Source organism: Nyctereutes procyonoides, unplaced genomic scaffold, assembly GCF_905146905.1.
Source record: "Nyctereutes procyonoides isolate TBG_1078 unplaced genomic scaffold, NYPRO_anot_genome, whole genome shotgun sequence".
Lineage (NCBI taxonomy): Eukaryota > Metazoa > Chordata > Mammalia > Carnivora > Canidae > Nyctereutes > Nyctereutes procyonoides.
Window position 1 is genome coordinate 5,414,761 of NW_026575128.1, and position 26,438 is coordinate 5,441,198.

General features: G+C 55.9%; 1 protein-coding gene across 2 annotated transcripts in view; it reads left to right on the forward strand.

The window, feature by feature from the left end:
* Positions 1–565: 565 nt before the first annotated feature.
* GRIK3 (glutamate ionotropic receptor kainate type subunit 3) overlaps positions 566–26,438 on the forward strand; it is a 217,190-nt gene continuing 191,317 nt past the window's right edge. For both annotated transcript variants that reach the window (XM_055341917.1, XM_055341918.1), the window contains exon 1: positions 566–680. In XM_055341917.1, coding sequence (XP_055197892.1) covers positions 566–680 — 115 coding nt within the window. The remainder of the gene's footprint in view (positions 681–26,438) is intronic.

Here is a 26,438-nt window from a genome sequence, read left to right on the forward strand (position 1 = left end):
CGCCACCCCCCGCCCCCTGCGCAGGTGTGAGCGCGCGAGTGTGCGCCTCGGGGGCGTGAGTGTGAAGTGCGTGTGTGCGCGGGGGAGTGCGCGGAGGGAGCGCGGGCGGCGGGAGGCAGGGCGCGGGGAGGGGGCTGGGAGGGAGTGTGTGCGCGCGTGCAACTCCACTCCGGGGCTTTGTGCGAGCCCGGGCGGTAGCCTTGGCGGCGGCTGGAGGAGGAGCGGCCGGAGAGACGCGTGCAGCCCGCCCGCCAGCGCCCGGCAGCCGGGGCAGGTGGCAGCCCGCGCGGGAGCCGAGCCCGAGCGCAGTCCGAGCGGAGCCCGGGAGCCTCGCGCGCTCGCGGGCGGCCCGTGGGCGGCAGCCGGGCGGGGCGGGCGCCGGCGGGGCGGCCCCCCAGTAAGATGTGCGCGGCGCCGCGGGGCGCCCCCCACTCGCAGCGGCGCTCGGGAGCCGGGCAGCTGGGCCAGGCGGCGCCTCGGGGGCTGCTGCGCGCCCGCGCCTAGAGCTGCCGCCCCGGGGAGCCCGCCACGGCCGCGCCCCGGGCACGCTCGGCGGCGCCCAACGATGACCGCTCCCTGGCGGCGCCCCCGGAGTCTGGTTTGGGAATACTGGGCCGGGCTCCTCGTGTGCGCCTTCTGGATCCCGGACTCGCGCGGGATGCCCCACGTCATCCGGATCGGTAAGGGCTCCCCGGAGCCGGGGTCTCGCTGCGCCCGGGCGGCGGCGGGGATGGAGCTGGGTGGGGTGGGGGCGCGAGGAACGCGATCCCAAGAGGGTTTATTCCTCCCCCCGACCTCTCTCCAAGCTGCCAGGGGCTGGGGGGGGGCAGGTGACCACCGGGAGGTCGTTCTGGGGAGGACAAAGTTGCAAAGCCGGGGTCACGGGCCTCACTTAGTGGGGAGACGGCAGCGGGCGAGGGGCCCTTGGCGCGCTCGCAGGAGGCCAGAGCTGATGGAGAGCAGCGGAGCGTTCCAGCCCCGGCCCGGGCGCGGGCGCATCTCCCATCTCCCATCTCCCATCTCCCGGCGACTGCCAGCCTGCGCGGCCGCCCCGAGTTCTGGGACCCGGCTTCTCCGCGCCGCGGGAACCGTGGGGAAGGCGCCAACTTCTCTTCCCTCCTGGCTCCCCGCAGGCCCCTCTCCTGTGCCGGGGGCACCGCTCCAGCGGCCGGGACGCGGGGGCCGCTGCGCAGGATGGAGAGGGGGGGCTTTGGGTCTTCTCTCCCGGCGTGGAGGGGGAGGCCTGCGGCCCGGCGACCCGGGACCTGGGGCAGAGAAGGGGCAGCCCCAGGTGGGTCGGTCGGGGTGGGAGGGGGGAAGGGAGCGGGTTTTAAAGTTAGCCGAAATCCCTCCGCAGCTGGCGGCGGCTGGCGGGGCTGCGCGCAGGCTTTCTGGGGTTGGCATCTCCGCTCTCCGCCGCCGCCGCCCGAGACTCTTACTCGGGGCTTTAACTTTGTTGTGGCCGCCCCAGGCGCCCTGCAGGCAGCGCTCCCCGCGATGCGGGGGGGGGGGGGGGCTCGGGGTGCAGGCCCGGCCTGGCCACGCGGGAGCCTCGGCCACGCAGGCCCCGTGCCCGCCTCCAGGCCGGAGACCTGGGCCGCCTGGGTTCGCGAGGCGCCGCCGCCAGCAGCCGGCACAAGGCAGCCAGAGCTCTGCTGAGCCGGAGCCACCGTCCTTCCTTGTGGCTCTTCTCCAGGCACCGACTGCTAAGGGTGAGGCGGTGCAGGAAACCTAGGTCGGGTTTTCCTAGGAGGCGGTCAGGAATCTGGGGTGGGGGGGGGTCTGTCTCCGAGGCTCACTCTTGGATCCCACAATGTCTTGAACTATAAACAATCCGGATGGGGGTAGAGCGCAGCCCTTAGCGCTGTTGTCCACGCTGGGGTCTTTCAGTCCATTCCTGGGACCCCCAGCGACTCACACCAGAAGGCAGAGAAGTCTGGGAGTGAGGGGCTCTGGGGACATCCCCCACGGTCACGCTTAACCCTTTGCAGCCGGGCTGCTCTTGGCAAGCCAGAAACCTCTTCTATCTCGGCTCTTTTGCCTGCCCCAGTTCCCCGGTTTGGTCACCACCCATCCAGGGGCAGGTGGTCCCTTAGTAGTGGGCCAGCACTTCTTTTATCTCCTCCTTCCTTCTTTCCTTGGTTTTTCAGGGGCCTACATGGTAGGGTGCCCTTGGGAGAAAGGAGGGGAGACTTAAAAGGTGCTATGTGCCCATCCCACGCATTGCAGGTTCCTCTTCCATGGTTCTTCCCCCTGCATGGGTGGGGGCGGCGGGGAGCTGGGTATACTCCTAGACCAGCCTCAGGGATGGAGGTCTTTGGGGGCCCTGGAAGTCAGGAGCAGATGAGGACAACCCCAGAAGGATGCGCGAAGGAGGGGCAGGATGATGTATCCTTACCTGCCCCCTCTTGCTATGGAATCGGCTTGCACTGGGGGCTCCTCACGGCTCTGAGGGGAAGCCCCAGCCTGCTCGCCCTTTCTTGGGTTCAGCTTGTAATAATGCAATTAAGGATGGCAAAGCCCTCCTCTCTTCTAATCTTCTTCGTATTAAGCCCCAGGATTAATTAGCGTGTCGGCCCAAGCCATTTATATCTGAGAGCCCTGCCCCATTTGATTCCCAGCCCGAGGACTGGGGTGCTGTGCGGATGCCAAACGTGACCGCCGGAGCTGTGCCAGCTTGGACGGAGGATGAGAAGGCTCTGAGGCCTCTGGGCTTCTCTGGAGCTTCCTGGGGAGCTGAACTTCCGTCCTTCTGAGCCCAGGCTGGAGCCTTAGCTGGAGCCAGGGAACCACAGTGGACATCATGGGAGCGCGTGCACAAGTGCGCGCGTACACACACACACACAATCCTATGCCGAGACCCAGACACACCGCCTTGGCTATGTCCGACACCATCTCCCTTTTCTGATCTACCCATGGGTTTCCAGGGCTCTGACCGGGGCCGCGGGAATTGAGGTCCTGGAAATTGGGCTTCGGAGTGTGCTGGGTGTTTCTGGTTCCCTGGACGGGCTCCCGTTGTGCCTGGAGCCGAGTCCTGTAGCAGCAGGCATCCCCAAGCACCAGCCTGGGAGAGGGTTTTCTTGCAGGTGTCTGAGGGGCTCTCTGGGCCAGAGAGCAGCGTAACCGCCCCTTTCTTTGTGCCTTTTTTTGGGGGCTGAAATTTCCTCTTAGACAAGGAGATGGATAGCTCAGCAGTGTGACAGAGTGTTCAAACAATCCATCTTGAATAGATGAATTGCATTGCTCTGTCTTTTTGTAATTGTGTCTATCAGAGGGAGAGGTCAAGGCATTGATTGCTTGGATGGTTTGCAAGTAACAAAGGAGAGTGAGGGAGAGAGCGAGGGAGAGAGAGTAATTGGATTGTAGTCTGCGGGAAAAAATGATCATTGATTATTTTATATGAATATGTGGAAGATGTATCTGCGTGTGATTATCAAGCGTTGCTCATTGAAGGTTTTCAAAGCATATTGTTCGGCGTTTTATTATTACTGTTATCATCGTTATTATTGTGGAGACAGATTCTGGTCTTAACTCATGGAAAGCCGTTTAATGCAGGGGTCCCCTCAGCCAGATGGGCTTCAGTGACCTCACGTGGACCTGGCTGCATGACCTAGAAGCTGAAGTGCAGGGGCCCGAGGCCGGGAGCTAGGAAGCCTGGGTTTCCTGCTCCGTCATCTTCCCGCTTACTGAGCGATTTCGGTCAAATCACACTGTTGCCCCTTCTCCCAGTTTCCCCACCTGTGAACGGTTGGGTTGGCTGTGATGGTTTGGGATATTCCGTGGCTCCAGAGTACGTCCGAGTGCAGACTGGTGGGCACTGTGCTGTCCGTGTCATCGTGGGTTTCACGGTTCCACGAGGCTCCCTCGTGCTACGGGGCCAGCTTGGAACTTGAAAAGGGAACCAGACAGTGGTGGCAGCAGCTGGGGAGCTCTAGTGGCTGGTGATGATCTCTAGCCAGCCAGGGGGAGGTTCGGAGCCAAATGACTGCAGAGACATAAAGCAGGTGTATGTGGTGGGGGTGGGGGTTGCAGAGAAGGGCTGGCTCCACTCGGGACTCTCAGAGCATCTACCGACAGAGCAGAACAGAGCAGATCAGAGGAGCCTCAAGGCCCCGAGCCTGGAATGGGGGGCCCAGTGGGCAAGCACAGCAGTCCGTCCCTGGGGAATGAGAGCCCCTCCCCCAGAGTGCCCCAACCAGCCCCGTCTGTCCGTCCCAATCTTTTGCCATCAGTTCACCCAAACGGTCCTAACATTCATCTTCCGAGTTTGGGAGCCGCGTGTAAAACAATGAGGATTTTCTTACCGTGACTGGTGATGCGCTGAGACATTGCTGCCTAGTAGGAGCAGACAGGAGCTGAATGAAGATCAATAGGGTTTTCCCCCCTGGAAGTAAATAGCTTCAGACAAGACCTGGGAGTGGCCCGAGGGGCCTTGGAAGGCATTAACTTGAGGAGTTTCTGCCTCCACTTCCCAGCCCAGCCGCTCCTGTCAGTCTGGGCTTGCCTCCTCCTCAAGCTGGAGTTTAATTTCTACTTGATGCCTGCCTCGCACTGCGCTAAGCAGTCATTTGACATCAAGATGATCTGGGGTTTTTTAGAGGTGGTTTCTGCAGGGTGAGCCCGGCACTGTGTCCTGACTGGGCTCTTCCAAGGTCACTTGCATCCCCCTGTTGCTGGCGCGACAGCTGACTTCAGAAGTCCAGCCCGCTGTGCTATTTTGAAAGGGTTTTGAGGGGCAACCCTGCAGTCCCCCACCCCTCCGGGAATGCAAGGCTGCTTGGCTGCTTTGAGGATCCTTTCTGGGACCCATGAGCCCCCCTGAACCCCCGTATTCCCACAGCCACTCGGTGTCCCTGCTCTAGGAAACGGAGCCTCCTCAGGAGTCAGGGGAAGGAAGCACAGATTCCCTTGTGGACATTAGAAGTCTCCCTCCTCCTCCGGGGGCGGGGGCATGAGGCCATCCACATACAGGGGAGGTGGCGGAGGCTGCTTAGGGTGTCCTTTTCGGAGGAGACTTGGTTGTGCTCAGCAGCTGGGTTTGCTTCTGATCTGCTGAGGCCCAGCTTCCTCCGTCCTGTTACAGACAGCTGCCCTGCCTCCTGTGGCTTCATCCTGAGCCCCACCTTGTTTGCCCTGGACCCTCCAGAGGGACTGCAGAGAGGCGAGAGCTGGTGCTCCATTTGGCTGGGCAGCAGCGGCAGCAGCGGAAGAGAGCCTGGAGCCCTCTAGGCCCTGCCCAGCAGCAAGGAGGACCGAAGTTCCAGGAGCAGGGTTCGTCCGCCTGATGCTGGTGTGATGGGGCTGGAGCACCGGATGGATGGACGGATGGATGGATGGATGGATGGATGGATGGATGGATGGTTGGATGGATGGAAGGAAGGATGGATGGGCCCGGGGCCTGGTGCAGACAGCATCCCGGGCTCTTCACTGCAATAGCTCGTCTGCCAGATGCCGATTCCCGACAGCAGCACCAGGGGGCAGTGTGCCTGTGTTGAGGCCTCGGCGTCTCCTGCCTGGGACCCCACCTGGGGCTGGAGCAACGTCAGCATCACGCACAGCAACATGGACGCCACCAGGGCCGTCATTTAAGGAGCACTTAGCAGGTGCCAGGTACCCTGGGGCTCCAGACGCCCAACTAGCAATGCGGGTGAATAGTAAGTGCTCAATAAATGCAGCTGCCACATTCCCCCTCCCCCCAAATCTTCTTCAGGCTTCGCCACCCCGTGGGCGTTATTTCCATTTTGCACAGAAGGAAAGTAAGCTTGGCAAAGTCACTTGGCCAGGATCACACGCCCGTGTGGGAGATGCAGGATAGGAACCCCTGTCGGCCCGACTCCTGGTCCTGTGTGTTTGACTGTCCGTGTGGTTGGAAGGTGGGAAAGCACCGGTTTGCAGGGGCGCTGGGTGGAGCACCCCCCCTGCATGGCTCCGGGGGGCTGTGTGTGGCCTCCTCGGGCTGGGCCCTGTCGGGCCTTGTGCTGGAGACGGCTGTGTGGGTTCTGCGACATTTAACCCTGCCAGTGCTAGTTTGCAGAGTCACACTGTCCGTGCTGATGGGCCGCATGGCCAATGTGCTTCCTCTAGCGGAAAGGGTGCATGGTCTTTCTCACCCCTCCCGCCAACACTCATGCTTCCAATGACTACATCCCACCTTGTCCGGGCTTCTGGACTCTGACCAACGCTCCAGTTCAACCTGAGATAAAGGATGGACTTTCCCTTGGGGATGGCTAGTCCCCCCAATAGGAATCTCTCTGTTCTGGGGACTCCGGCCTCCATGTCCCCCTGGCAGCCACCAGGCTGTCCTCAAAGACCTCGATTCAGAGCCTTGAGGAAAAGGCCCCGTGTCTGTGTCTCCCCCTCATCTCCATCACCAGCCAGTGACCTGGCAAGAGCAGGTGGTTGGTGAATTGTTCTTCGGTCTTCCTTTTCCCTCACCTCCCTTTCCTCTCCCCAGTCCCATCCCCGCCCTCTTCCAACATCCTTTCCAGGCTAATAGGTTTTATGATCATCTTACTTTTAAGCAAGAGTCACATTCCGACCTTCTAAATAGAGCCTGTCCTGCCAGGAGTTGAGACCGGTGGACAGTAGGAGGGTAAGGCCCACTGACACCGGGCTCTGGAACCTGTGCTGTCCCACACATGCTGTGGGTCTGGTGTGGGGGCCTGAGTGCCAGAGCTGCCCAGGCCACCCTTCCACCAGGCCTCATCCCAGTCTCTACGAGAGCCAAGACAAATTCACATTTACGCCTCTTGTCCACCATGTTCCTTCTTCTGGGGGACGCGGGGAGACTGGGATGAGGGTGGCTGCTGGGCACAGAGCCATTCTAGGAAGTGGGGGCAACTGCATCACTGGGAGCCCCTAGAGAGGTGACACATTTGGGACAAGCACAATCAAAGCGGTCACGTTATCTTCTGGGGCCTCGATTTCCCCATCTGTAAAATGGGGACGATACCTTCCAGCCTGCCTCCCAGAGTCAGAGGGCTGTGACATCTTTTCAGAAAAGCTTAAGCACCGTCCGAAGATCAGCATTTCCTCCCAGTGCTGTTCAGGGAGTCTGGCAGCAGCACGGGGCCGGGTTAGTGGGGAGGTGAGGGAGGCGGCGAGGGGGCCGAATGGAGACATCACTGTCTACGCTTCCTCAACTTTGTCCCCTGAGTGGCCTGAACATGGGGCCGGGGCCAACGCCTGTGTTTGCTCCTGGAGTCACCTCCATCTTCTGCTTCTCTCTGTGTCCCAGAGACAGGACCCTATGCCAGAGTGGGAGTGAGGCACGGCCCGAGGGGTTGGGTTTGAGGACCACAGGTCATTCTGATTTTGTTTTCATTAGCTCTTGGCCACATTTTATAGCATCAAGGCCCAGAGCAACTTGAACCCACCTTACCTTGTTTTATTTCCTTTGGAGTGATGTCCAGGGTTCCCACTGCCTCTTACCTGAGCCTGGTGCTCCCCTTCCCCCAGACATCACTGTCCCACGTCCCCACCCCTTGCTGTGCCTTATTTACTCAGGCTGACTGACCTTGGCTCTGGTTATGCCCGTGGCTGTGCCCAGGGCTTTCTCTAGCTAGCGCCTGTGTGTCTTGCCTCCCCCGTTGGACAAGGAGGTGGCCCAGAAGAGGTGGCCCAGAGGTGGCCCAGAGGTAAGGGCACCTCCCCTGCCATCACTACCAAGAAGCAGAATGAGCTTTTGGGGCGTCAGATACTGTATTTCATTGGTTCTGAGATGGACTTTCCCCCTCTGCCCTCTCACATCTCTGAAGTCGGTGTGTCTCCTGTATCATAACGGGGGTTACTTACGGGATTTTTTTTCCTCTCTCGGCACCTCAAAATATCATGGCATGTCTGGGGTTTGTTGAAATGTGGTGGATCTGAGTTAGATTGTGAGTCTGACTATGGCCGTGCCTTGGGACGCTGGGCAAGGCGCTTTACCCCGGAGCCTCCGCTTCCTCGTCTTTAAGATAGAAACCTTACTGTCAAGCAGAACCATAATCGGATGTTTTTGACCTGCAAAAAATTTCATATGGCCGAGCCTTACTGATTCATCTTCCCAGAGTTAGTGTGGGTATTAAAGAAGATAAAGTCTATAAAGCTCTTCGCACAGTACCTGATGTTTAATAAATGTTGGGAGAGAAAGGATCCCCCAAAGGTGGAGGCCACGTCTCTGCCATCAGACTATGAGCTCTGAGGCTGTCTGCTTCTTATGTGCCCTCTGCCTTCTGCCGACCCTGGTGCTCAGCAGTCCGTGCAGCTCAATACGTGGCATTTACCCGTTGCCCACACACCCGTGTCCCCCATACGGGAGACGGTAGGGTTGCCTGTGACAGTTACCCACCATGTTAGGGAGACAGAAGGGTGCCTTTTAGGATGCTTCTGTATGTTAGCTACCAGACTCCTCCTGGCTTGCTATTTTTCACATACCTGCCGCCTTTGGGGTGCCGGTTCTTCCCTATATTTGCAACGTTTGGGTTGAAATGCATTTTGCATGTATTCGGGAGCCAAGAAGAGCGTGGTGGTGGGATGCTTTTTAGGAATTGATCCGGGGAGTCCTCCTCGGTCCTTCTTGGATGTACAGTTCGATCTTGCGTCTTGGGCAGACCACTGCAGCCCAGAGAGGGTCTGCGGCTGGAGGCTGGGCCCCCAGGGGATAGACACTGTTGGCTCTGCTGGGAGACATCGGGTAATGAGGCCACGGCAAGAGCCAAGAGCCGGGGAGGAGAGAGTCCCCATGGTGATCATACAGATCGGAGATAATGAGATGGAGTGAGATCCGGGGGGAGTGGCAGCTCCGACTCCAAATCCTTTGGTGCCATGCTGAATGGTGGTTAAGGAAGGCAGGGGAAAAAAGGGATCGAGAAGGAGCGAAGATTCTAGTTTGTGTGAAGAGGGTTCCAATCCATAGGAGACAATTAAGCCTTGCGCTGTTAAAGGGACTGATGCAGACAGGCTGCTGATGGAAGGGCGTTTATAGAGTTCTCAGAACAACTGCAGGGATGAGCTCTTTAAATATGGGAACGAGGGAGGCTTGTGCAAAGCCTTCCTGCATCTGCTTTGCAGAACTGGAATACGCTATTCCAAAAAGCCTGCCCAATTGGGCGGAAAAGCAGGAGCGGGGAGCCAAGGACTTCCCAGGGCTCCGCGCATCGCATTTCCTGTCTGTGGTGGAGAATCACAGACTCTAGGCTGAAAAGGACCCCAGGGGTCATGCTCTCAAACATCAGCATGCATCAAAATCACCTGGAGTGCTCCTTAAAATACAGACCACTGGGTCCCCCCTGCAGAGCTTCTGATTCTGTAGGTTTCGGGTGGGTGAGGCCTGGGATTTTGCATTTTTTCACAGGTCCCCAGATAATGCTGATGCTGCTCATCTGGGGACTACTCTGTGAAGACCACTGGTCTAAGTCACTGGAGGGACCTCCCCCCCTCCTTACCGGTGGATATCGGGTCTCTGATTGAATACCATCTGAGATAGGAAGCTCACTACTCTGGACCCTCTTTTGTGGTTTCCTGCAAATGTTTTGGCTTATTCCAACCTTTGTTGCATGTTTTCCGCTAAAATTTGCCTCCCCGAAGTTTTGGTGAAGGCCATAGAACCTGGAGGTTGAGAGCATAGGTTCTGAAATCCATGTGTCTGAGTTTAAACCCTCTTCCCTGCCCCAGGCTCTAACACTTTGGGTAGGTCACTTAACTTCTTAGCCTTAGATTTCCTCACCTGTAAAATGGAAATAACAGTAGCTTTGACCTCATGGGATCATTGTGAGGATTAATATGCCCTAGCATTGTAGATAATTCCACAGGCTCTGGAACCTGCTGACCTGAGTTCGAAGCCTGCCTCCATCACTTCCCACCCATGGGATCTTGGGCAAATTAATCTCTCATAGTAATAGTACTGATAGTACCTGCCTCACAGGGTTGTTAGGAGGATTTGAATGAGTGAATGCATATACAGTGTTTAGACCACAGTCGTGGGAAGCGCTCAACAGATGATATCTATTGTGCTTACGTTGGATCACCATGCCCACTGATTCTGGTCTGGATTTGCTTCCTAGGGCAACCCTACGGAAACATAAAGGCATTTTTCCAAATTGAATTTCTCCAAGTTCAAGATGGTCAGTTCTTAAGAAAAAAAAAAAAGATGCTCCGCTCTTGCCCCATGGTGTTGAGAGCTAACCACCGCGCTGCCTGTGAGTTGCACCCAGTAAGCGCACCACTTCCTCGGACCTGGGCCTCCGTGTCTCCGTGTACAACCCAGATCACCGTCCCCGCCCCCTCAGCAGCCATTCTGCTTTGCTGAGTTATGCTGAGCTGGTGGTCTCCCGGGATCACCCGGTCTTTTGCACAGGCATCGCTGCTGATCTATAACTTCTCTCATCTTCGCTTTGGCAGTTGATCTTTTGAGCCTAAAGGCAGGACCTGTCATTTATCCTCAGTAAATCCTATCACTGAACCTTCAGGCGGTTATTCTCACTCATTGTTTCTGGACCACCAAAGCCTGTTCAGGTCTCTCCATCCTCAGGAGGTAGATGTAAATTTCCCTCTCTTCTTCCTCCAAGGGGTCTGTGGCGGAGAGGTTAATGGGGTATGGGCCTATACTACGAACAGAGCCCTGTTCTGGATCATGCAGCTTCCACGGCTCCCTTTCTGTTATCTGGAATGCTCCCTGCCATCTGAGCCCGAGAGGAACCCGCCTTCCCTCCCTTCAGCCGTGTTGGCCATCAACACGTTGGACAGGGGATGACCAATGTCCAAGTCCATTGGCTTAACCCAGGGATCTAGGATCCACTATCCTAAAGTTTAACCAACTTCAAAACCCCACTGGCTTCCTTTGGCTTTTAGGCCCTTTCTGACCTGTCCTGACTCTGTCCCTCCTTGCCTCACACACACTCTCTGCTCCACTGTGCTCAACATGCAAGTCCCCAGGAGGCACTGTGCCTTTCCATCACATCCTGGGCCTCTGCTCTTGCTGTTCTTCCCCGACAACTTTGAGTCATCCTTCAGGTTTCAGCAAAGGTGTCTTTTTCTCCAAGAAGCTTTTCTTGACTCCTACTTACTTCTGTGGATCCACACAGCACCCTGTACTTCCCCTGCCATAGCACTGACAATACAAGCAGTGGCCCCAGATGGCTTATTTTTACCTCTTTATCCGGTGTGTCTAGCACAGTGCATGGCACCTAGTAACTAATAACTATTTGTTGAATAAATGAATACATTGATAAATACAGTCACTTGTTTTTTAAAGATTTTTATTTATTTATTCATGAGAGACAGAGAGAGAGGCAGAAACACAGGCAGAGGGAGAAGCAGGCTCCATGCAGGGAGCCCGATGTGGGACTCGATCCCAGGTCTCCAGGATCAGGCCCTGGGCTGAAGGCAGACGCTCAACCGCTGAGCCACCCCGGTGCCCCAAATACAGTCATTTGAATAAAAGTCCACCTACCTGCCCTGTTATTCAGCTCAACACTTCTTCCTTCTGGTCAACAGGACTTTGCAAAAGACATTGTGTGATTCTTCTACGAAGTCAAAGTTCTAGTGGAGTCGTGGGTGTTCTGACAGAGACTCTGTCCATGTAGGTAGCTTGGACAGAGCTGGAATATTTAGAGGAGTGAGTCCTTCTTTTTGCAGGCCTAGATTAGTCTTCACATCCTTGGTCTGGTTCGTCTCATGATGAGTCTCCTCTTGAGGGAGCCACGAGCTGTCTACTTCAAGAAGAAACTGAAGAAAGGCTCACGACCTCACCCGCCTCTCCTCCCCACTGGCCCCTCAGCATCTCTCATGCTCCCTCTGGGAGCTGAACCAGGAAAGAGAGCTTCTGTGATTCATCCTTAATAGGCAGGCCGCTCAGGACAGCTGGCAGGCAGGGCTGTTGTTGTGCCGTGTGTGCTACGGCCAGCCAGCGGTCCGGCCCCTCCGTTTTCCGTCTTCACCACATCACTTACTCCTACTAGAATGCATAGACAACAGGTCTCCATGCAAGCATTGTGTAAAGCAGAGGTGTTGACAGCTAATCTGGAGGTTCAGGCTGTATAGACCATCAGCCTGGGCCTGTTAGCCCTGGGGATGCATGCATCGTCTGGGTTCTGGGGAGTGTGAATGCTTACGCGTGGATGTGCTTGTGTACTTAAAAGAAATGACCACTTGGAGGTTTGCTTCTCTAGCACATGCTTCCCAGGGTAGCTCAACAGCCATTCTTTATTCCAAGCCTGACAAATGACTGTAGTGACTTTTCTTTGGATCAGTGGGGAGCCAAAGACTTAAGTTGGGGGTCCCAGTACCTGGCTGACTGGGCTGATGGGTCTGTCGTATTTATGTATATGAGAGTGAGGCCCGGACAGGCTGGTAGTGGAGCCTGGGCTTCCCCTCTAGCACACGACAGAACCCGGCTCTCCCCTGAGGCCATGCCCTCCCCTTTCTTGCTTCCTTCCCCGAGGAAGCAGATGACACATTATGAGCAGAAAGAGCCTGTTGCCTACATGGCCATTTTTCCTGCCCAGTTTAATAGAGGTGACAGCCGTCTATTTTACTTGTCTCGTAACATCGAATCAGTAAATAAAATATGGGTGAACTCTCAGGTTTAGCTGAATTATGGCCGGTCCATGGGGATGGAGGGCTGGGGGAGAGCTGAGCAAGAGAGATTGAATCCCTTGCCTGTTGCAAGAGAAGCCGAGCCTTGTGTCCTTCTCTGGCTCCAGGAAGTCTTTCGGTGCTGACGAAGGCCAGGCAAGGTCATCCCATTTGGGGCTTCATGGAAGAACCAGAACACAAGTAGGACCCCCCTCCCTAAATGTTGAAGCTACAAGAGTACAGTACCTGTCCTTACTTCTTCCTTTCCTGGATTGGGACATTGAGGACCAAAAGGGGGACGTGCTTTGTGCCCCATCCGTTGGTGAGCCATGGGAAAATCAGACGCAAACGTGGGTCTCTGACCCCCCAGTCTATTAAGAAAACTCCATCCCCGTTCCTATCTCTCTCTCTCTCTCTCTCTCTCTCTCTCTCTCACTCACACACACACACACACACACACATACACACAGTGGAAGCTTTACATTTGCAGTCTTGAGATAGACTACATTTTTCCAAGGTGGAAAAGCAGACCTATAAAACATTTTTTCCACATTGAAGGAGAAATACCAAACCAGATTCACGTGTGTTTAGAAAGGTAGGTAATTGGTACCCACTACACAGTTCCCCCAAGAGGCCCAGAGATTAAAGTTTATGCCAGCCTCCATGTTCAGCACCACGGAGAGCAGTCGGGCCCTGGGGTCCTGAGTGGGCGCCACCTGCCCATGGACTCTTCTAGCAGGGGTGACGTGGCTGTTGCAAGGTCTTGCTAAATAGGCATTCTTTTCCCGAATTCTATTCCTCTAGGACTGTGGTGTTCGCAAACCGGGCTGAGGTGTTGAGCAGGCCCACGGTAGGCTAGCAAGAACAATTGTTTGTGGTCATTCAAATCGAGAAATTCACAGTAGAGGAAAATGAAGAGCAGAGAGAGAATTTTCTCCTACACCTGCCCCCCCCCCGCCCCACATAAATTGTTCCTAAGCCTTTGCTGCCTTGTACAGCTTGTCTGCTAAGGAGCAGTCGCAGATGACAAAACGAGTGAACATTCTATTGTCAAATATCACACCTGATACCAAGCATCTTTGCTCAGCTTGTCAGCATCATCTTTCACATTGCATTTGGTAAGTAGGCTTGTGCTAGGTATTTTTATCCTGCTAAATGTGATTTCTTAAAAGTATTTTGTGTGTTATTATTTCCTGAGTTGTGGAACCCTGCATACCTATAATAGAGCTGTATTTTCTGCTCGTAAATAAAATTACTCCTCGTTCAGGGGATGGGAATTAAATGTGTCACAGCTTCGTGGTTTTCCCCAAAGAACCCCAGCAGTACCAGGTGCTCCACCACCTGGATGCGTCTGAAACACCTTGAGCTTCGGCTGGGTACTGACAAAGGTCTCTCCTAGAAAGGAAAGTCACTCAGCGAGTGGCCTCAGCATGCCTCAAGAAAGGGGGACCTTTTGTCCGTCACTGAGGTGCTGGGGGTCAGCTGGAACACCCGGCTTAGAAGCCAAAGGCCGCAGGAATCTGAGAGCATTTGAAGGATGGAGTCAGAGGAGATGGCTCGTGCCTCTGAACAAGGAGCGATGTCTGAGTAAACGGGCCCTGAGGATGTAGGAAGCAAGGTGACACCTTGCAGTCACACGGCAGAGATCCCGGTCGGGCAGAGGGGAAGTGGGTTCTAGTGTCTACAGGGCAGGGCTGCTTCAGGGCCCTGGCTTGAGAGATCAACAGGGGATGGGTTTTGTGGGGGGTTTTTTGTTTTTTTTTGTTTTTTGTTTTTTGTTTTTTGTTTTTGCTTCTCCTGCTTGGATTCACAGAATCAGAGAAATCTGCGTTGGAAATGTGGCTATTTTTATGCTGTTTGTAATTTAGTGTTTATTTCCTGCTGTTTTCTTTTTTTTTTTTCCTGCTGTTTTCACATGGACTCTGGGCTGACTCATTGATTCACCCAATATTTATGGAGCACCCCCTCTGTGTGCTGCGGAGTGCCACGGGGAAGGGGGTGGTTGAGGGTCTGGGGGCGTGGAGCCGCCTCCCTGGACCTGGTGGTGATTCAGTGGCCTCCTGCTAGGTCCGTGTGGGGCGACCTTCCATGACAGCCCTGGTTCCTTGCCCATGTAGGTACCTGCAGTTCAGACCAGAGCCCCGTGCTGGGATCTTCCTCTCCCTTCCTGGGTGCTGGGGAGGAGCTCTGAGGCTCAGAGAGGAGGGGCCACGAGGTAAGAATCACACAGCAGAGCCCGCTGGGGAGCCAGGTGTGCTCCCTCTTGCCTTGCTCCTTCTAAAGCATGTGGTCGCTTCCATTGTTCTGGGGGTTTCCTCACTCCTGAGCTGTCACGCCCCATCCTCGGCCCCTCACCCCCACCCCATCCCACCTGGGCTCATTTTGGCCAATTCTCTGTCTCTTGTCAGAATGGAACCTTAACTTCTCTAGATGGGGCAAGTGAGTGTGTCCACAGGGAGAAGCGGGGCTCGGGGTTAGCATCCGACTTTTGTCTCCAAAGAAATGGTTCTGTCTCCTTTGATGGGAAAGCTTTTCTTTCTGGCTGATTGAGATTCTTTCTGCTGCAATGTAAATCCATCTCATCCATGACATGACATGGCCATTTGTGGGGTTTGGGAAGGAACATCTCGACTGGGAGCCAGTAGCTTCAGGGACTGCTTTTTCTTAGGGCCGTAGCAAAGAAGCTCTCCAGCAATTAAGCTGAGATGGCTACACTTGCCCTCACATGGGCTTGGGCAAGTTTATAATATTTTCTTTTTTAAAAAATTGGGATTTTTTTTCATGGAGACAGTGATTTATGGAATAATCAATTTCTTTATCTATCTAATACATTGGAGTGATCCGTCAGCATGGGCAGCCATCTCCCCCAGAGGCTGGGGAGGGCCGGCAGCCTTTGAGCCTGACTCACCCGGCAAAAGGTGGCTTTTGCTGTGAACTACTTTGATCCCAGAGTCTGGATCTGAGGCCTGCAGGGAGGAAGGTCTGGAGCTCCTGCATCCCCACTCTTTGAGCACAGATGCTAGCAGCGTCGGCCCCACCTAGAGAGGAATAAGGTCTAGCCCTTGCCGGCCCCATAGTGCAGGGATGGAGATTGAGAGGGAGGTGAAAACCTAAAACTTGGAGATGGGGAGGCGAAGGTTGTCATCTCTCAGTCTCCGAAGGCTGTTGTGTAGAGGGGTGAGCAACCCTGGTCTTAGAAGTCCCAGCAGAGAGCACTGGGGCCAGTGGGATGATGGTCCAAGGAGACAGAATCTGGTTCAACACCAGCTATCTCATATTCAGTGCTATCTGAAGATGAAGTAAGCCACCTGAGGAGTAGTAAGCTTCATGTTATGGGAGGTAATCAAGAACAGATTGGCCAGGGATGTTCTCGAGGGGCTCTGGGTGAAATTCCAGGCATCCCCAGCTGCGCAGCTAGAGATGCTATAAGAACCCAGGCTTTCTAAGTGGCCCTAGAGGAACGTGCCTTCTCTGTCAAGTCGGAGGTCAGAGCGGTGGTCGTGAGCCACGGTGTTAAGGTCAGTCTCTCTCGTCTTGCATATGCCTCCCGCGGCAGTTCATCCTTTGGCAATGCCCAGGGGTCCGGAAGGAGACTGGTGGCTGCAGCCAGCCCCAGGCAGGACCCGTCAACGTTTCTGAGCAGGATAAGGCCGGATGCACTGGCGCCTGTGGCCGTGTTGTTTGCACGCCTCTCTGTGGCAGGTGCGATGACCTTCTTTTGCAGACGTAGGAATGGCTGTCTGTACGGGAGATGGATGGTCCAAGGTCACGCAGCTGGGTGGGGCGGGGCTCAGTCTGGTTCACATGGGCACACAAGCGGTTGTTTGCCAAGCAAGCCTTCATTGAGCACATGCCGTGTGCTGGGCTCTGGAAGCATAAAGGTGAGCAAGACAGATGTGCTCCTTGCCCTCGTGGAGCTTGCAGTCTGGCAGGAGAGACGGACACCAGACATCACTCCAAGGTCAGGGCGTGTTACGGACGGGCTGCGTGGGCTGCCCGTGGGCCCTTCAGGGAAGGCTTCCCTGAGTCTGTGACCTTCGGGCTGAGGCCGAGGGAGGACCAAGGCGCAGCAAGGTCAGGGGATGCGCATGAGTGGGGCATGTGTCCCAGCTCGAGGACGTAGCACGTGTAGCTGCCCAAGGGGCAGACCGTTGCGTGAAGTGGAACCATGTGAAACCCCCGGCTTTGTAGGTCGGACGTGGCCAAATGTCTGCAATCTCATGTGTTTCAGACTTGTACGTAAAAAAAAAAAAAACAAGAAACAAACCTCAAGGAGGTCCGGTGTGAATAGGGGGAAGACGAGGGGAGGTGGAAAAGTAGGGCCTGGGGAGTGGGCCTCGTGTGAGGCTCTGTAAGCCAAGGTGAGGGGGCTGGGCTGTACCTCAAGGGCACTGGGAAGCCCTTGAGGACTGTAGGAAGGGAACGACATAACCAGATCTGTACCTTTGGGAAGGCATCCTGGTAGCTGCCAGTAACGACTACATGGGGGTGAAGGTGGAAGCTGGGAGGCCACCAGGAAGCTGTTTAAGGAGTCTAGGGACATGCGTGGGCACATGGAAGGCTGCTTAGAGACCCGCAGGCTGCCGTGCAGAGACGAGGACCCTCCCCAGAGCCACGCGCCCGTATTCTGAGCCCACCTTCGACGTTGTCCGGGAAGCTCGCTGGGCTTCCAGCCCCATGGCTGGTTCCCTAGTTTGCCCAGAGGACCTGGGTGTGTCCATCTCCTGGTGCCCAGGGTGATGAGGACTCCCCGGGGTGGTGGGCAGCTCCCGGTGTCCCCCCTACCCCCACCCTGCAGGCAGACGGGCCTTAGATGCCTGGTCACCTGGCCTGGCCTGCAAGTCCTAGGCCTTTCTGACAGCCTGGCCGGAAGGCTCGGGGAGGGGACCCTGTCTGTCTCTGCTCTTCTCTCGGAAGTCTAGGAGGGGCCAGGAGCTTCTCCTTGGCTGAGGATGGAAGCCTCCTTCTCCTTGGCAGGTGGGAGGGGGGAGGTCACGGGACAGGGGCAGGGGTCCCCCACACCTGGGCCGGGAGCCCCGCATGGCACCGGCTGCGGGCGCTGTGCTTCCCTTACGGTCTCCGTCCCCCAGCCCCGGTCTCCGTCCCCCAGCCCCGGTCTCCGTCCCCAGCCCCAGTCTCTGTCCCCAGCCCTGGTGCTGACGCGCAGCTACGGCGCTCCCCGGCAGGAGAAGGATGATCTCTTACGGGCTTGCGACGTGCCAGACGCTGCGCTAAGCATCTTCTTGACAGTCGTTCATGGAAGACAGCGAGTCTAGGAGGTAGGGACTGTGTCCCCACTTGAGCGACGAGGAAACAGAACCTGGCCCGATGCACACGGCGGAGAAGGCATCCCGAGGTGTTCGTCGGTGCCATCACTGTCCTCCATCACTGTGGCGGCCGCTGAGACCTGTGGCTGTGCCTGGCACAAAGTGGGTGCTTGGGGAGTGCTCGTTGAATCTCGCTTATTATCCAAATTTGGGCAGAAAACGGAGTGAGCGGTCTGGGTCAGGAAAGGGAAAAAGCTTGGGAAAGGGGTCTTCACAGCTGCCCGGATCCCCGAGGATCTCTTGCTCCCACTCCCGCCGCTGGCCAGGTGTGTCCCAGCCTGGCCCCTCCCTCGTCTCCCACTCCTCGCCCGTCCCCATTCTTCTAGAGACGGCACCTGGGTTTTTTGGTGCTGTTTCCTGGCAGCTGCAAGCCTCCAGGGCCCCCCATCTCGGGGGTTGGTGGCCTGGAAGACGCCCCCGCCTTCAGGGCTCCCCTTTGGGGTGGGCGCTGCCCCGGTCCTGCAGATGCCTCCCTCAGCCAGTCCCGCCGGGCTCCGCATCAACCTCTTCTCACTCGGAACCACTGTCAGCTCAAGGCAGGCGGGGCTGTTTGTGACTCTGTGCACCTGCGTTCTCTGCTTCTCTGCGTCTTCCCCCCTCAGTGCCCGCCCCTCCGGCCTCCTGCTCGATTTCTTCTTTCTCATACTCCATCTTCTGGCATGGGCTCACCTCCTCCGGGAAGCCTCCCCGGATGCCCCAAGGCAGTGGCACGACCTTCCCTGGGCCTCCCCAAGCCTTGCTCCAGCCCCCTTTTTACAGCACTTCTCATGGGAGCGGAAATGATCTCCTTCCCCTTTATCCCCCTGGTGACCCCAGAGCCCACATTGAAGCTTGTGGACCTCTTGTGTTTGCTTCCGACTGTTTTTTTTTTTAATTATTCCATACCAGTTTATTGTAGGTATTGTGTTTCAAAAAATTTATAACATAACTCCTCATGTCATAAAATAACTTGGTACAATTTTTAATAAAACTTTTGAGAATTTAACATCTCATCAAAATACAATAAAATATGGTTTTAAAATAGGATTAACCCTTTCTGCTTTTCTTTTACTTGAGGGCATATAAACTAAAAATACCCAAGCTACTGCTGCACATTTGAACTTTAACAGAGCACATTTGGTTTATTTAAATGTAACTCAACCATCCTAAATTAATACATAGTTTGTTTTCCTTCCTGCGTGGTTCTTTGTAATTTTTGTTCCTTTTGACTTGTGTTTGTTTCAACATAGCTTCCTTCTTCATTTTCACCTCTTTCCATCTGCAAAGAGAGGCAGAGACCCAGGCAGAGGGAGAAGCAGGGTCCCTGCTGGGAGCCCAACATGGGACTCGATCCCAGGATCCTGGGATCACACCCTAGGCCAAAGGCAGACACCCAACCACTGAGCCATCCAAGCTTCCCAAGTTGTATTAGTTTTTTTATTTGAATTTATTTATTTATTTATTTATTTATTTATTTATTTATTTAGTATTGGTTTTTTAAAATTGACTCAGCCCACGTTCCAAGATCGGGATGCTTTATATAAAATGTTGGGTTTCTGGCTTCCTTTGCCACCTTCCCACTTGCCGCAGCCCTTCTAGTGCATTCTGTGAGACGGGGCCGTTGGCCACCACGCCCGCGCTCTTCGTGCAGCGGCGTCAGGAGGGAAAGGTGAAACATCTGGTGCAGCTGCGTTTCTACCATCCTACATGCTGAAGATGCGGGGCGAGAGGGCCGTTTATTTCCAAAGTCCGCGTCTCGCGGTCCTGCTTCCTGTAGGACTCCTTGGGGCCCCTGCAGGCGCTAGGTCCCTAACCCCCACGTGGACCAGGGGTTCCCCAAAGGCAAGGACCTTATCCCAGTCCTCTTTATCCTGATGCCAAGAGCAGGTGTTCCCTGGACCTTTTCCCTCATCTCATTAAACCCTTACAACATCCCTAAGGTGGGTGTAGTTCTTCTGTCTTTCCAGGGGAGGGATCTGAGTTCTCGAAAGGAGAAGGACCCCTTCAGGAAGGGGGGGCGGTTGGCGGGTTTGAGCCGGTCTGCCCCACTCCAGCCTGGTTTCCCTGCGTATTCCCTGCAGCTGCACCGAACGAGGCCCCAGTAGAGTAGACGAGTGCCTGACAACCCAAACTGAATCCGAGAGTCACGGAGGGGATGGGGTCCTGGATGTGTCCTCCCAGCAGTGGATGGGCAGTGAGTGGCATGTTTGGGTGCTCCTGGCTCTCCCTCCTTTGGACACCTGGAGGCCTCCGAGTGGGGCTGTGTATCTCGAGGGCAGCATTAAGTTAACGTGGTGCAGGCAGGAAATCTGCGGTGAGTCCCTTCGCTTGACCGTGTCTTTCAGGCCCCGGGACACAGTGGGGGCACCAGAGCTCTGTGGGCGCATTTTAACAACATCCGTCCTTATCTGCTCCCGTGGCTGGGGGCCCATCATGCCAACACAGGCCCAGCAACCTGTCAGGCCCGGATGGATACTAGGCCACGCAGATGCACGGCCTTCCCACCCGCCTCCAGGCTCTGAGCAGGGACGCTGAGTAGGAGGCCCCTGCACAGCCTGTATTTGTGCTTGGCCAGGGTAGGGGAGAGTGGGGAGAGGCTGTGCCCACCCCCGGCAGCACTGGGATGCTGGGCACCTGGGCCTTGACCAGGTGACGGCTGAGGGGCACCTACAAGGACAGTGCAGGTTGTCTGGTGTCAGGGGTTGGGAGGTGGCGCAGGGGGAAGATCTAGCAGAGAATGAAGCGCAGATCAGTGCCTGTAAATCCCGCCTTCCCAGGCACATCTGGTTTGAGAGTCTAGACATCTGGCCTTCCTGGGTCTGGAAGCTGGGAGCGGGTCCCTTCCTGGGATGTTCTTCATCCTCAGTGGCGGCGGATGGTGTTAGATACTGTGGCAGGGACGAGGCGTGAGTGACTGACTCCCGGCATCACCTGGGAACGGGCCGGAGGTGCCCTGGGTGCACAGCTCAGGACCGCTTCCCGGGGGCTGAGCTCAGCCCCACCCCACTGTGGGAACAGAAGGTCTCGACCTCTGGAGATGCTGTGGCCTCAAGGTCAGGTTGGAGGCACAGCTCTTGTGGAAGTCTGAGCGGCTTTCATTCTTCCCAGCCCCGGGGACATCGTGCTGGGGTCACCAGCCCCACCCACATGTCTGCAGGTCTAGTGTCTCCACCTCCTGAGAGCTTAGAATCGATAGAAGAGAGAGAAGATGGTGGAATATGCCATCACACTCAGGCTCTGGGCCTCCTAGGTCAGCTGGAAGGACGTTAAGGGTGAGGTCTAGCCCCCTTGGCTGGGGCAGGTGCCAGCCCCTCCGGGGCTTGAGAAGAGTCCAGGCAGGGGCCTCCCAGAGCCCCATGGCTTCCCTGTGCTTTAGCATGTGGTCCCAGGGAGATAGGCCTTCCTGTCTCTCGGGGTGGACAGCTCTACCTCCCTCGTTGCTCCGTCCCTGCAGACAGGCCCTCGCTTCAAACAAATAAGCAGAAAGAGAACTCGTAGACCAAGATCAGGAAAAAACTGCCACCAGCCCTCCTCATGAACTTGCAATGCCGGCTACTATAGAAGCAGTTCTGGGTGTTCGTTCGTTAGTCCTCATAAGGACCCTGGGAGATGGTCCAGTCATCCTCTTCTTGCAGGTAAAGAGCTGGTGGCTCAGAGAGATGAGGGGACTTGCCTGGGTCACTCAGCCCGTGGGCAGCAGAGCCTGGATGCCCAGTGGAGGGCAGCCATTCACCCTAGGACGGGCCTACTCCATAGCTAGAGAAAACCCAGGTCACTGTGGGGTAGGGATTTCTGAACCCAGAGTCCCGATAAAATCTGGGCAGGAGCTTCCTGGGCTTGAGGATCCCTTGATGCTAAGACAGGAACAGGATGTTTAGACTCTATTTTGAGCCCGCTGTTTCCATCCCTGAAAGAACCAATGTGGATGAATTCTTAGCAAGAGAAAGAATGAGTCAGGAAGAGGAAGCCAGTGATTGAGACGGAGACACTCAGAATGGAGGAGACGAGAAGAGACGAAGAGATGGGAGAGGGAGACAGAGGCCGAGAGGAGAAAGGGAGACTGAGCATGTTTGATATCAGGATGCACAAACTCTCAAACGCCCGGTAGGGTCAGAACGAGCTCACAGTCAACGTGGCAGGTTCATATGGCTAGATGCCCGCTTGGGGTGGCTCCTTTGTGGTTCCCCACTGGTGATCTGGCCTCCCTGCTTATCTCCAGCTGCTCGGCAGAGGCCACTGGGTGTGGTTTACCTTCTGTTGGTGGATGGGCACCATATGTAAACCACGTGGTTTGTCCCAGCCTGGCCCAGAGTGGGGTTCAATGAGCCACCGGATAGAGTTTTCCTGGAGGAACCAGACCATCTAAGTGGGATCCAAGTGAAGAGATGTCCGAGAATCGGCCAGAAAAGGAACTCTGTGGCTGGAACATGCCCATCCTGATTGGTTCTCGGAAGCTGGTCTACAATTCATCTTGCTTGCCTGGCTCCTTCCTCCCTGTCTCGCTGTCTCCCTCCATCTCCACATCTTTCCTTCTTTCAATAAGTAGAGCTGATTGAGCTCTACTATGTGTCAGGTGTCCTAGGTGCTGGGCCTAGAGGGGTGAGACTCCCTTCTTCTGGGCTCCTATCTTGTCCCTTTGGGATGACAAACAGTAAGCAAGGAATGTGCACTTAGGGGTTAGAGCAAATGCTATGTATGCGTGAACATACTTGAGAGGCCACTCTATGCCTTTGGGGGCAGGGAGGGCCTCTCCGAGGGGATAGTGTTCAGGCTGAGGCCTGAAGAGTGGGGGGAACTGCCTTGCAAAGGATGCAGGGGGGCATTGCAGGCAAGGGGAACAACCTGTGTGAGGGTCTTGAGAGCGGGGAAGACCGTGGGGTGGTCAAAGACCAGCGAGAAGGCCCGTGTGGTGTATGAGGCCTGGTGTACAGGGGGTTGGGTGAGGCTGGGAGGTGGTTTTCCAAGGTCCCATTCCCCGTGTCATCTCGGGGCTTTCCCAAGCTGGCACAGGTTCTGGTTCGAGACACAGGCCAGCCTCATGCCACAGACCATTTGTTCCTGTGGCCTGTTTAGGTTTTGGGGCCCAGCCTCATCCTCTCTTTTGTACATCCTTCCGTGGTGCCGCTCTTGGAGAGGGACACCTCTTCCCAGCAAAGGGGCTCACCCAGGCCCATCCCAAGCATAGGTTGGATGCAGCAGCGGAGGAGCCAGCCCTGGCCCACGGAGGACCAGGCTCTCTGCAGGGGAGGGGTTCTCTTCCAGGGAGATTGTGTCTCCTGGCCAATGCCCAGCATCCAGGTGAATGAACGCCAGGTGGAGGCCTCCAGGGGCTCTTCATCCTGGGGGCTGGTGGGAGTTAAATAAGTGAAGGCTCTATTGGCTCCCCCCACAAGGCGTGTGCCAGACTTTCTGCCTGTGCATGGCCCGCCCCTCTTGGGGGGGAAGAGCGCACACCCTCTTGGAGGCACCTGGGATTTTGAGGGTGGCCATCTGGTTCAACCAGCGGATAAATTACTCAACATGTATTACTGTCCGGGTCCAGGCTGGGCACTTTGGGGGAACGGTCGGAAGAGAGTCCATCGATAAAGGTAGCAGAATTGTCTTTGGTCTGCCCAAGTGCATGCGCATCTGTCCTGTGGGTGCTTCCAGCAGTGGGCTCGGCAGGCAGGGCTGAATGGAGGCTCCCCCGTTTGCACTGAAGAAACTGAGGTTCAGTGAGGCCACTGGCAAAAGCAAAGTCACGTGGGTAGGATCAAGAAAATCCCGCTTTAGTTAGGCCCAAAGGTGAGCCACTCCTTCACTGTACAGGTGCTCTGTGACCTCGGGGGCACAGGGCCCGGCCTCGGTTGTTCTCGTCTGCAAATGTGGGGAAGCGTGCTACGCGTCAGAGCGCTTAGCTGGGGGCCTGGTAAAGAGCAGGCCCTCAGTAGGGGTCCCTCTGGCCTCCCGAGCCGACTCTGGGCCTGGGCTGCCCCTACCCCATCCCCTTCTTCCTGCCTTGAGGGTTTCTGGTTCACTGTTGTGACCTTGTGCAGAAATGTCTTGATATTTGCTGCCAGGTTAGACAAAACCTCTAGGAGATTGGCCCATCTCTTTTCTCTCCATCCCAGTGTTTTGGTGTCATGAAGATAAAGCCACGGAGACGTAACTGCCAGGGCCCGGTTCCCAGAAGGCCATAAAACACGGGCGATCCTGCCTGGCCCCGCTCCCCGCAATCCAGTAAAGTGCTCCTTGCGTCCAACACATGGTTATTTTTTACAAAACCGCTGAACTAGCCGTGTTAGCTGTATTGATCAATAAATTACCTTGATGGAAACTCAGTAGGCAATGTCCCCCTGGCACTCATTCCCACACAAAGGAAGGGCTCCGCACGTTTCCCTTCTCAGAAACCTTGGTGCCATATCCTGTCCCGTTTTTTCTTCTCTGCGTACCACTCCCGGGGCTGCTGCCCAGGCCCGAACCCACCTGGACAGGAGGTGGAGCTTCCTGGGACCACTGGTGGGGGCTTCTGGTCCATGGCCTGGGGGCCCCGTGGGAGGAGAGTTGATCCATCTACCTAGGCCTCCGAGAACAGACTTGCTTTCCAGGGCACACTGTACCCACAGCCACCTGCTGCTGGGTGTCCTCCTATCTGTGAGACTCTCATTAGCAGCTCTGCTGGGGGAATGACAGCCAGTTATGGCATCAGCTTCGTTGCTTGGAAGAACCAGGAGCCAGAGCAGACTCCATCTTCCCTTCAATTCACTCATTCATTCATTCATTCATTCATTTATAGGACATTTTTTTTTTTGAGCCCCTGCTCTGTGCTGGGAACTTTCCATGTGTAATCATACTGAACCCTCACCAAAAGGCAGATGTTGGAAGTTGACCATTCACGCCCCCTTCCCTTCGACGTAACAGTACCTTTACTGCATGCTTAGGGAAGGCAGGTGCTGTGCTAAGTGTTCCTGCATTGGACGAAGCAGCAGGGCATGCTAATTATGAGTCCAGATGTGGGGCTTCGCTGCCCGGGTTCAAATCCTAGCTCTTGACCTTAGACACCTTCTGCATTTCTCCGCGTTTTAGTTTTTTCCATCTGTAAAATGCAGATGAAAAAGTGTCTACCCCCCTAGAGTTGTGGAATACAACCGTAGGGTTGAGTTCCTGTGGGGAAGCACCCTGGGCCTGGAACTTTCGAGCACCGTCCAAGTGTTGGCTGCTTTTAGCCACTGAGGATTCAATGAGCTAACAGTGGGTAAAGGGCTTACAACGGCGACCGCCTCCTAGACCTTGAAGTATGGAATCTAATGTCGCGGTCTCATCTGATCGTCACAACGGGGCTGAGACAAGAGGCTCCCCGTGTTACAGATGAGCACACTGAGGCCGGGTGGCTCACCCAGGATTTCCGAGTGGAGGTCTGCCCGGGGCTGGTCTGACGGCAGCCCTAGGCGTTTTTCTGTTGTGCGGGCCTGCCTGGGGCCGTCGTGCTGCTGTGGATTGGAAAGGCCCTCGGAGGGGCTTGGACCCGCTCGGGGGGGCTCAAGTGACTTGCCGGGGAGCACACAGGTAGGTAGGTCACTCCTGGGTGCTTCCTAGGTGCGCTGTAGCGGGGTACCATGTGCCCGGAGGTGGGCTGGGCTGTCCTGGCCACCCTCGCCCCTGTCCCTCCAGGAACGTCATGAGAGCTCCCAGCAGAGGTGGTAAGCAAGCAGGTCCTCGAGCCAGATGTGCTGGGCTTGAATCCCAGATCCACCACGTGCCATCAGCCTACTTTCTGTGCCTCTGTTTCCCTTGGTTATAGAGAGGCCCGGGTGGGAGAAGGTGCCTGGCATGTAGCAGGCCCTCAGTAAATGTTACCTCATAGTTGTTCTCCAACAAACAGCGAAATAAAAAGGAATAAACGTCCCTTTGTGCAGCTCTAAACATTTACAGCTCCTTCTGACCCTCAGCAGCTCCGGAAGATAGAACGGGTGGTGCTGGGTCCTTGCTAATTTGTAGCTGAGCAAAGAGAGGGTGAGCTTAGGGGACAGGTCTGGGTCACACAGCTGGCTGACGAGGGGGGCCAGATGCAAACCATCCTCAGGCTTGCAGAGGAGCCTCCAACCCTACACTGCGGGGGCCCTGCTGGGGGGAGTGGGGGAGAGGGAGGGGGAGGAGGTAGGGGAGGAAGGAGGGGGTGGGGGTGCCACTCCTCCCCCTTCCCCAGTGTGGGTGCACGCTCAGCCAGCACCGTGCTGCCCTGTCATTGGGGGTGGCCCCCCTTGGCACCCTCTTTTTCATTATGGGGAGTGGCTGCCCCCCTCCGGGCTCTGTCTCTCCCCTGCTCCCTGTCCCCTGCCCCCACCCGTCTGCATCCTGGGGTCTGTGGTTGCAGGCCAGGGGACATTTTTTCCCCAATTACTGTTATCACCCAAGTTTCTGAATCCTCCTGGCCCAGCCCAGCCCCATCTGCATCCCATTAGTTATGATGCCATGCATTATGGATTCATATTTAATTTTAGTACTTTTTGGAGGCAACTCTAACCTAATTAAAATCTCCTTCTCCAAGAACCTGACATTTCCCCGAACTCTGGTAACATGGGCTCTGCACAAATGGAC